General features: G+C 44.2%; 1 protein-coding gene across 1 annotated transcript in view; it reads right to left on the bottom strand.

The window, feature by feature from the left end:
• The window catches only part of LOC115124079 (multidrug and toxin extrusion protein 1-like), a 68,390-nt gene that overhangs the window by 27,134 nt on the left and 29,167 nt on the right, over window positions 1-12,089 (bottom strand). Inside the window, exons 8-12 of the mRNA XM_065024024.1 lie at window positions 11,026-11,123; window positions 10,810-10,923; window positions 9,179-9,246; window positions 3,100-3,208; window positions 585-660 (exon numbers count right to left, since the gene is read on the bottom strand). Of these exons, the coding sequence (XP_064880096.1) occupies window positions 585-660; window positions 3,100-3,208; window positions 9,179-9,246; window positions 10,810-10,923; window positions 11,026-11,123 (465 nt within the window). The remainder of the gene's footprint in view (window positions 1-584; window positions 661-3,099; window positions 3,209-9,178; window positions 9,247-10,809; window positions 10,924-11,025; window positions 11,124-12,089) is intronic.

The following is a 12,089-nucleotide window of genomic DNA, read 5'->3' as shown; positions in this document are numbered from 1 at the left end:
CTACCTACAGTATACTGCTGTTACTGTCTATTATCTATCCTTTACCCCTACCTACAGTATACTGCTGTTACTGTCTATTATCTATCCTTTACCCCTACCTACAGTATACTGCTGTTACTGTCTATTATCTATCCTTTACCCCTACCTATAGTATACTGCTGTTACTGTCTATTATCTATCCTTTACCCCTACCTATAGTATACTGCTGTTACTGTCTATTATCTATCCTTTACCCCTACCTACAGTATACTGCTGTTACTGTCTATTATCTATCCTTTACCCCTACCTACAGTATATTACCTACCTGTCGATATCTATCTATCCCTATTATTTTCTCTTCTTCTGTTGGAAGGGCTTTAAGCATTTCGCCATTTGTTTACACCTGTTATTTATCAATCATGTGATTAATAACATTTGATTTGAAAATAATATAATCTCCCATTTTTTTTGGTGCATACTATGTAGCTATGTACATGAATTCTATATTCATTACAATACTTTTTACTCGTCTACTCACAAGGGTTTCAATCATTTCAGACCACACTGGTCTATTTATAATACATGCTATATTGTCTAACACTCACTGGTCTGAGGTGAAGATGTAGCCTAACACATGCCTGGAGCTACCGATGGCAATACCCTGGAACACAGCCAGCACTCCTGCACCACAAACAACACATACAAATATATTAATAATATATACAACAATATATAAAACAATATACAGTACCAGTCAAAGGTTTGGACACACATTCAAAGTTTTTTTTTATTTTTATTTTTAAACTATTTTCCACATTGTGGAATACTAGTGAAGACATGAAACGACACATATGAAATAATTTTGTAACCAAAACAGTGTTAAACAAATCGAAATATATTTTTACATTTTAGATTCTTCAAAGTAGCCACCCTTTGCCTTGATGACAGCTTTGCACACTCTTTGCATTCTCTCAACCAGCTTCATGAGGTAGAAACTTGGAATGCATTTCAATTCACAGGTGCTAAAAGTTAATATGTGCAATTTCTTTACTTCTTAAAACTTCTTGGTGATAGGGAGGCAGTATTGAGTAGCTTGGATGAATAAGGTGCCCAGAGTAAACTGCCTGCTACTCTGTGCCAGGTGCGAATATATGCATATTATTAGTAGTATTGGATAGAAAACACTCTGAAGTTTCTAAAACTGTTTGAATGATATCTGTGAGTATAACAGAACTCATATGGCAGGTGAAATCCTGAGACAAATCCAACCAGGAAGTGGGAAATCTGAGGTTTGTAGTTTCATTTAAGTGATTGCCTATCCAATACGCTGTGTCTATGGGGCCAGATTGCACTTCCCAAGGCTTCCAGCAGATGTCAACAGTCTTTAGAAAGTTGTTTGAGGCTTCTATTGTGGAAGGTGGTCGAATAAGCTGTTTCAACAAGTGGACTAGGCTGTGGCCAATCAGTTGTTTAATGTGTGGTCACATGGGCGCACCGTTCCTTCTTTTTCCTCTGTAATGAATATGCTATTGTCCAGTTGGAATATTATTGAATATTTATTATAAAAGGACCCTAAGGATTGATTGTAAACATCGTTTGACATGTTTCTACAAACTGTAACGGAAATCTTTTGACTTTTCGTCTGGAGTTTGTGCTCGCGCATTGTGCCTTTGGAATAGTGAACTAAATGCGCAAACAAAACGGAGGTATTTGGACATAAATATGGACGTAATCGAACAAAACAAACATTTCTTGCGGGAGTCCTGGGAGTGCATTCTGACGAAGATCAGCAAAGGTAAGTGAAGATTTATAATGCTATTTATGACTTTTGTTGACTCCACAACTTGGCGGGTAACTGTATGGCTTGCTTTTGTGGCTGAACGCTGTTCTCAGATGATTGAACATTGTGCTTTTGTCAGTTGTGTTGTGACAAGGTAGAGGTGGTATACAGAAGATAGCTCTATTTGATAAAAGACTAATTCCATTACCTGGCAAGAACAGCTCAAATAAGCAAAGAGAAACGACAGTCCATCATTACTTTAAGACATGGTCAGTCAATACAAAAACTGTTTTGTGCTGGGGACAATACAAGGCCACTTTAAAATGTGCAGTTTTGTCACACAAGACATTGCCACAGATGTCTCCAGATTTACATTACATTTACATTTACATTTAAGTCATTTAGCAGACGCTCTTATCCAGAGCGACTTACAAATTGGTGCATTCACCTTATGACATCCAGTGGAGCAGCCACTTTACAATAGTGCATCTAAATCTTTTAAGGGGGGGGGGGTGAGAAGGATTACTTTATCCTATCCTAGGTATTCCTTAAAGAGGTGGGGTTTCAGGTGTCTCCGGAAGGTGGTGATTGACTCCGCTGTCCTGGCGTCGTGAGGGAGTTTGTTCCACCATTGGGTGGCCAGATTTGAGGGAGCGTGCAGTTGGCATACTGACTGCAGGAATGTCCACTGGAGCTGTTGCCAGAGGATTAAACGTTAACTTCACTACCATAAGCCGCTTCCAAAGTTGTTTTAGAGAGGTTGTAAGTATGTCCATGTTTCAGCATGATACATGTAACAAGGATCTGGACACAATTCCTGGAAGCTGAAAATGTCCCAGTTCTTCCATGGTCTGCATACTGAGCAGACATCTCTTTGAGCATGTTTGGAATGCTCTGGATCAACGGGTATATGACAGCGTGTTCCAGTTCCCGCCAATATTTGCTTCTAACAGTGTCAAGAATTAGAACAGGTCATGGTAGAAATTATTTTAGTTACTCAGCTCCGTGGTCCTGGAATTCTCTCCTGAACATTTTTAAGTTTAAGCACTTGATCAATGTAAATATCATAGAAGAGTGTCTTTAGGGCAGCTGTTTTTAAGTCATGACATTCGTGTTTTTTTAATGTAATATGTAATTGTTGTACTATATGTGTGTCTATAGTTTTGTTTAATGTTGTGTTAGTAAAGTATGTAATTGTTTTGTCTGAAACTTTGTTCCCCCTGCTGCTTTTGAGCCAGGTCTCTCTTGAAAAAGACATGATAAAAAAATAAAAAAATAAAAGGTCATTAAAAAAAATTATATCCAGCAAATTAACAACATAATGCTAAATATGGTTGTACCTGAGAGCACCAGGGCTACTTTGCAGGTGAGTAGAGCCCTAGATGTGTCTCCTGCTCCCAGAGCGTTCCCCACCCGTACACAGGCAGCGGCATGGACACCTAGAGGGAACTGGACAAGGACCCCACAGTTAGTTACCACACAGGCAGCGGCATGGACACCTAGAGGGAACTGGACAAGGACCCCACAGTTAGTTACCACACAGGCAGTCCCATGGACACCTAGAGGGAACTGGACAAGGACCCCACAGTTAGTTACCACACAGGCAGTCCCATGGACACCTAGAGGGAACTGGACAAGGACCCCACAGTTAGTTACCACACAGGCAGTCCCATGGACACCTAGAGGGAACTGGACAAGGACCCCACAGTTAGTTACCACACAGGCAGTCCCATGGACACCTAGAGGGAACTGGACAAGGACCCCACAGTTAGTTACCACACAGGCAGTCCCATGGACACCTAGAGGGAACTGGACAAGGACCCCACAGTTAGTTACCACACAGGCAGTCCCATGGACACCTAGAGGGAACTGGACAAGGACCCCACAGTTAGTTACCACACAGGCAGTCACATGGACACCTAGAGGGAACTGGACAAGGACCCCACAGTTAGTTACCACACAGGCAGTCCCATGGACACCTAGAGGGAACTGGACAAGGACCCACAGTTAGTTACCACACAGGCAGTCCCATGGACACCTAGAGGGAACTGGACAAGGACCCCACAGTTAGTTACCACACAGGCAGTCCCATGGACACCTAGAGGGAACTGGACAAGGACCCCACAGTTAGTTACCACACAGGCAGTCACATGGACACCTAGAGGGAACTGGACAAGGACCCCACAGTTAGTTACCACACAGGCAGTCCCATGGACACCTAGAGGGAACTGGACAAGGACCCCACAGTTAGTTACCACACAGGCAGCGGCATGGACACCTAGAGGGAACTGGACAAGGACCCCACTGTTAGTTACCACACAGGCAGTCCCATGGACACCTAGAGGGAACTGGACAAGGACCCCACAGTTAGTTACCACACAGGCAGTCCCATGGACACCTAGAGGAACTGGACAAGGACCCCACAGATAGTTACCACACAGGCAGTCCCATGGACACCTAGAGGGAACTGGACAAGGACCCCACAGTTAGTTACCACACAGGCAGTCCCATGGACACCTAGAGGTTACTGGACAACGACCCCACAGTTAGTTACCACACAGGCAGCGGCATGGACACCTAGAGGGAACTGGACAAGGACCCCACTGTTAGTTACCACACAGGCAGCGGCATGGACACCTAGAGGGAACTGGACAAGGACCCCACTGTTAGTTACCACACAGGCAGCGGCATGGACACCTAGAGGGAACTGGACAAGGACCCCACTGTTTTAATTACCACACAGGCAACCACTGGAACCTAGAGTGAAGATTATCTGCAATAGACAAGGACCCCACTGTTGCTCTAGGCAAGGCTTGTTTTAATGGTAAAAAACACAAGATATCAATTAGAGAGTGGAACCAGGTTTCCATCCAAGATTATCTGCAATAGACAGAAGTAGGTCACTGATGTCCTTTATACATTGGTGTATACTAAGGCTCAGTGCAACATGGCTATCCCTGTTGTATACTATTGATGAAAATACTATCCCTGATATATCCCTGGTGTATACTTAGAGGTGTATCCCTGGTTTACATCCATACTATTTTATACAATCCCTGGTGTAAAACCTGGTGTACATCCCTGGGAATCCCTGGTGTATACTACCCTGGTGTATCCAAGGTGTATCCTATCCCTGGTGTATACTATCCCTGGTGTATACTATACCTGGTGTATACTATCCCTGGTGTATCCCTGGTGTATACTATCCCTGGTGTATACTATCCCTGGTGTATACTATCCCTGGTGTATCCCTGGTGTATACTATCCCTGGTGTATCCCTGGTGTATACTATCCCTGGTGTATACTATCCCTGGTGTATACTATCCCTGGTGTATACTATCCTGGTGTATCCCTGGTGTATACTATCCCTGGTGTATACTATCCCTGGTGTATACTATCCCTGGTGTATACTATCCCTGGTGTATACTATCCCTGGTGTATACTATCCCTGGTGTATACTATCCCTGGTGTATACTATACCCTGGTGTATACTATCCCTGGTGTATCTATCCTGGTGTATACTATCCCTGGTGTATCCCTGGTGTATACTATCCCTGGTGTATACTATCCCTGGTGTATACTATCCCTGGTGTATACTATCCCTGGTGTATACTATCCCTGGTGTATACTATCCCTGGTGTATACTATCCCTGGTGTATCCCTGGTGTATACTATCCCTGGTGTATACTATCCCTGGTGTACTATATGGTGTATACCCCTGGTGTATACCCCTGGTGTATACTATCCCTGGTGTATACTATCCCTGGTGTATACTATCCCTGGTGTATACTATCCCTGGTGTATACTATCCCTGGTGTATCCCTGGTGTATACTATCCCTGGTGTATCCCTGGTGTATACTATCCCTGGTGTATACTATACCTGGTGTATACTATACCTGGTGTATACTATCCCTGGTGTATACTGGTGTATACCCTGGTGTATACTATCCCTGGTGTATACTATCCCTGGTGTATACTATCCCTGGTGTATACTATCCCTGGTGGTGTATACTATCCCTGGTGTATCCCCTGGTGTATACTATCCCTGGTGTATACTATCCCTGGTGTATCCCTGGTGTATACTATCCCTATACCTGGTGTATACTATCCTGGTGTATACTATCCTGGTGTATACTATCCCTGGTGTATACTATCCCTGGTACTATCCTGGTGTATCCTGGTGTATACTATACCTGGTGTATCCCTGGTGTAAACCCCTGGTGTATACTATCCCTGGTGTATACTATCCCTGGTGTATACTATCCCTGGTGTATACTATACTATCCTGGTGTATACCTGGTGTATATTATCCCTGGTGTATCCCTATCCCTGGTGTATACTATCCCCTGGTGTAAACTATCCCTGGTGTATACTATCCCTGGTGTATACTATACCTGGTGTATACCCCAGGTGTATACTATCCCTGGTGTATACTATCCCTGGTGTATACTCCCTGGTGTATCCCTGGTGTATACTATCCCTGGTGTATACTATCCCTGGTGTATACTATCCCTGGTGTATACTATCCCTGGTGTATACTATACCTGGTGTATACTATCCCTGGTGTATACTATACCTGGTGTATACTATCCCTGGTGTATACTATCCCTGGTGTATACTATCCTGGTGTATCCCTGGTGTATACTATCCCTGGTGTATACTATCCCTGGTGTATACTATACCTATACTATACCTGGTGTATACTATCCCTGGTGTATACTATCCCTGGGTGTATACTATCCCTGGTGTATACTATCCCTGGTGTATCCTATACCTGGTGTATACTATCCCTGGTGTATCCCTGGTGTATACTATCCCTGGTGTATACTATCCCTGGTGTATACTATACCTGGTGTATACTATCCCTGGTTTATACTATCCCTGGTGTATACTATACCTGGTGTATACTATACCTGGTGTATACTATACCTGGTGTATACTATCCCTGGTGTATACTATACCTGGTGTATACTATCCCTGGTGTATACTATCCTGGTGTATACCCTGGTGTATCCCTATCCCTGGTGTATACTATGTATACTATCCCTGGTGTATACTATCCCTGGTGTATACTATCCCTGGTGTATACTATACCTGGTGTATACCCTGGTGTATACCCTGGTGTATACTATCCCTGTATATCCCTGTGTATACTATCCTGGTGTATACTATCCCTGGTGTATACTATCCCTGGTGTATCCCTGGTGTATACCCCTGGTGTATACTATACCTGGTGTATACTATACCTGGTGTATCCCTGGTGTATACTATCCCTGGTGTATACTATCCTGGTGTATCTATACCTGGTGTATACTATCCCTGGTGTATACCTGGTGTATACTATACCTGGTGTATACTATCCCTGGTGTATACCTGGTGTATACTATACCTGGTGTATACTATACCTGGTGTATACTATCCCTGGTGTATACTATCCCTGGTGTATACCTGGTGTATCCCTGGTGTATACTATCCCTGGTGTATACCTGGTGTATACTATACCTGGTGTATACTATACCTGGTGTATACTATCCCTGGTGTATACCCCGGTGTATACTATCCCTGGTGTATACTATCCCTGGTGTATACTATCCCTGGTTTATACTATCCCTGGTGTATACTATACCTGGTGTACTATCCCTATCCCTGGTGTATACTATACCTGGTGTATACTATCCTTGGTGTATCCCTGGTGTATACTATCCCTGGTGTATACCTGGTGTATACTATCCCTGGTGTATACTATCCTGGTGTATACTATCCTGGTGTATACTATCCCTGGTGTATCCCTGGTGTATACTATCCCTGGTGTATACTATACCTGGTGTATACTATCCCTGGTGTATACTATCCCTGGTGTATACTATCCTGGTGTATACCTGGTGTATACTATCCCTGGTGTATACTATCCCTGGTGTATACTATCCCTGGTGTATACTATCCCTGGTGTATACTATCCCTGGTGTATACTATACCTGGTGTATACTATCCCTGGTGTATACTATCCCTGTTTTACTATACCTGGTGTATACCTGGTGTATACCCCTGGTGTATACTATCCCTGGTGTATACTATACCTGGTGTATCCCTATACTATCCTGGTGTATACTATCCCTGGTGTATACTATACCTGGTGTATACTATCCCTGGTGTACTATCCTATACTATCCTGGTGTATACTATCCCTGGTGTATCCTATACCTGGTGTATACTATACCTGGTGTATACTATCCCTGGTGTATACTATACCTATACTATCCCTGGTGTATACTATCCTGGTGTATACTGGTGTCCCTGGTGTATACTATCCCTGGTGTATACTATCTGGTGTATACTATACCTGGTGTATACTATCCCTGGTGTATACCTGGTGTATACTATACCTGGTGTATACTATACCTGGTGTATACTATCCCTGGTGTATACTATCCCTGGTGTATACTATCCCTGGTTTATACTATACCTGGTGTATACCTGGTGTATACTATCCCTGGTGTATCCCTGGTGTATACTATACCTGGTGTATACTATACCTGGTGTATACCTGGTGTATACTATCCCTGGTGTATACTATCCCTGGTGTGTATCCTGGTGTATACTATCCCGGTGTATACTATCCCTGGTGTATACTATCCCTGGTGTATACTATCCCTGGTGTATACTATCCCTGGTGTATACTATCCCTGGTGTATACTATACCTGGTGTATACTATACCTGGTGTATACCTGGTGTATACTATCCCTGGTGTATACTATCCCTGGTGTATACCTGGTGTATACTATCCCTGGTGTATCCCTGGTGTATACTATACCTGGTGTATACTATACCTGGTGTATACCTGGTGTATACTATACCTGGTGTATACCTGGTGTATACTATCCCTGGTGTATACTATCCCTGGTGTATACTATCCCTGGTTTATACTATACCTGGTGTATACCTGGTGTATACTATCCCCCTGGTGTATATACCTATGTATACCTGGTGTATACTATCCCTGGTGTATACTATCCCTGGTTTATACTATACCTGGTGTATACCTGGTGTATACTATCCCTGGTGTATCCCTGGTGTATACTATACCTGGTGTATACTATACCTGGTGTATACTATCCCTGGTGTATACTATCCCTGGTGTATACTATCCCTGGTGTATCCCTGGTGTATACTATACCTGGTGTATACTATCCCTGGTGTATCCTATACCTGGTGTATACTATCCCTGGTGTATCCTATACCTGGTGTATACTATACCTGGTGTATACTATACCTGGTGTATACTATCTAGTGATTCACACTGAGACAGAAAGACAGTGGGAGGTGGGTGAATGGGGGAGAAGGTGATCTTGAAGTTCAGAGTCAGGAAGGGGCGAGGAAAGTTATGGGGAAGAGGTAACTAGGTAGGTGTGTTTCTCACCATGTAGGTAATGGCTCCTATCTCCAACAGCACATGCTGTGCTGCAAGATCCACCTCTCCTAGCATACCTAGAGAGATAAACAAAAGAGAGAGAAAGAGAGAGAGAGAGCTAGTGAGCTAGAGAGAGTGATGTGCACTCCTAGAAACAAAGGGTTCTTCGGGTGTCCCTATAGGATAACCCTTTGTGCTTCCAGGTAGAAGCCTTTTAGATCCTTTGTGGAAAGGGTTCAACATGGAACTCAAAGAGATTCTACCTGGAACCAAAAAGGGTTCTTCAAAGGGTTCTCCCACGGGCCGAAGAAACTTTTTAGATTCCAGATAGAACCCTTTTAGATTCTATGGTGTGGGGAGAGAGAGCAGCCTGATGACTAGAAATAGACCTGATGGTAATAGCGCATCTTTTTAAAGTCTTCCCCAAACCATAGCCCTAACCTTAACCACTCAGAATGAATGCCTAAGCTGTTAACCTTTGAGTTGTTTCTGTTTTAACCTTGTAACCATGGAGAATTAACCCTGTAACCACGTGGAATTAACCCTGTAACCACTCAGAATTAACCCTGTAACCATGGAGAAATAACCCTGTAACCACACGGAATGAACCCTGTAACCATGGAGAATTAACCCTGTAACCACTCAGAATTAACCCTGTAACCACTCAGAATTAACCCTGTAACCATGGAGAATTAACCCTGTAACCACACATAATTAACCCTGTAACCACTCAGAATTAACCCTGTAACCACTCAGAATTAACCCTGTAACCACACAGAATTAACCCTGTAACCACACGGAATTAACCCTGTAACCATGGAGAATTAACCCTGTAACCACGTGGAATTAACCCTGTAACCATGGAGAATTAACCCTCTAACCACACGGAATTAACCCTGTAACCACGTGGAATTAACCCTGTAACCATGGAGAATTAACCCTGTAACCACACAAAATTAACCCTGTAACCACTCATAATTAACTCTGTAACCATGGAGAATTAACCCTGTAACCATGGAGAATTAACCCTGTAACCACGTGGAATTAACCCTGTAACCATGGAGAATTAACCCTGTAACAATGGAGAATTAACCCTGTATCCATGGAGAATTAACCCTGTAACCACACAGAATTAACCCTGTAACCACACGGAATTAACCCTGTAACCATGGAGAATTAACCCTGTAACCATGGAGAAATAACCCTGTAACCATGGAGAATTAACCCTGTAACCACACAGAATTAACCCTGTAACCACGTGGAATTAACCCTGTAACCATGGAGAATTAACCCTGTAACCATGGAGAAATAACCCTGTAACCATGGAGAATTAACCCTGTAACCACACGGAATTAACCCTGTAACCACTCAGAATTAACCCTGTAACCACTCAGAATTAACCCTGTAACCTTGGAGAATTAACCCTGTAACCATGGAGAATTAACCCTGTAACCAGGTGGAATTAACCCTGTAACCATGGAGAATTAACCCTGTAACAATGTGGAAATAACTCTGAATGAATGCATCAAAAATAGATGTTCATCCATGATATATCGAATTCCAAAGGGAAACTATGAGACGCTGTTGGGGAGAGGGGAAGACGAATCGAATGGTTTTGAATTCCTATTAGACAGACTGACCAGCGAGGAAGCCTCCTATCTCCCAGATCCACCACTCGAAGCAGACCATCAGGGTACTGGGGATGGCCAGCTGCATGTAGGAATCCCACTCCTGGAGGGCCTCACTGGACCAGCCTGGAGGAGCACCCGCACATCAGTCATCACTAAATACGTATCTATAGACATCCATAACCACATTTGGCCAGCAGGGGGAGGGACAAAGAGTATGTCTCTGACCTGCCCATGTGTTCTTGTGGAGGCCTCTCCAACAGATATATAAGTAGAGGAGCAGACAGATGGTGATCTGAGACAGGCTGTTCGCTATAGCAGAGCCTCTACAGAACACAACAACACAGGCACAGGATCAATAAACACACACACACACACACACACTCAGAAATTATAACACACAACAACACATTTACAGTAATTGAGAGGAGGAAGGGGAGAGAAGGAGGAGGAAATGAGAAGAAGGAGGAGGGTGAGAGAAGGAGGGGAGGAAGAGAAGGAGGGGAGAGAAGGAAGAGGGGAGTGAACGAGGGGAGCAAGAGAAGGAGGAGGGGAGGAAGAGAAGGACGAGGGGAGGGGAGGAAGAGAAGGAGGATAGGAGGAAGAGAAGGAGGAGAGGACGAGAAGGAAGAGGGGAGTGAAGGAGGATGGGGAGGAAGAGAAGGAGGAGGGGAGGAAGAGAAGAAGGAGGAGGGGAGGAAGAGAAGGAGGAAGGGAGGGAGGAAGGGAGAAGAAGGAGGAGGGGAGGAAGAGAAGGAGGAGGGGAAGAATAGAAGGAGGAGGGGAGGAAGAAGGAGGAGGGGAGGGAATAGAAGGAGAAGGGGAGGAAGTGAAGGAGGAGGGGAGGAAGAGAGAAGGAGGAGGAGGAGGAATAGAAGGAGGAGGGGAGGAATAGAAGGAGGAGGGGAGGAAGAGAAGGAGGGAGGGGAGGAAGAGAAGGAAGAGAAGGAGGAGGGGAAGAAGAGAGGAAGGAGGAGGGGAGGAATAGAAGGAGGAGGGGAGGAAGAGAAGGAGGAGAGGAAGAGAATGAAGAGAAGGAGGAGGGGAAGAAGAGAAGGAGGAGGGGAGGAATAGAAAGAGGAGGGGAGGAAGAGAAGGAGGAGGGGAGGAAGAGAAGGAGGAGGGGAGGAATAGAAGGAGGAGGGAGGAAGAGAAGGAGGGGGGAATAGAAGGAGGAGGGGAGGAAGAGAAGGAGGAGAGGAGGAAGAGAAGGAGGAGAGGGAAAGACGGAGGAAAAGAGAGTAGAGGAGGAGTAGAGAGAGAGAAGTGAGAGATATTGAGGAGGAAGAGAA

The sequence above is a fragment of the Oncorhynchus nerka genome, linkage group LG10, assembly GCF_034236695.1.
Source record: "Oncorhynchus nerka isolate Pitt River linkage group LG10, Oner_Uvic_2.0, whole genome shotgun sequence".
NCBI lineage: Eukaryota > Metazoa > Chordata > Actinopteri > Salmoniformes > Salmonidae > Oncorhynchus > Oncorhynchus nerka.
This window is presented reverse-complemented; position numbering and strand designations above follow the sequence as displayed.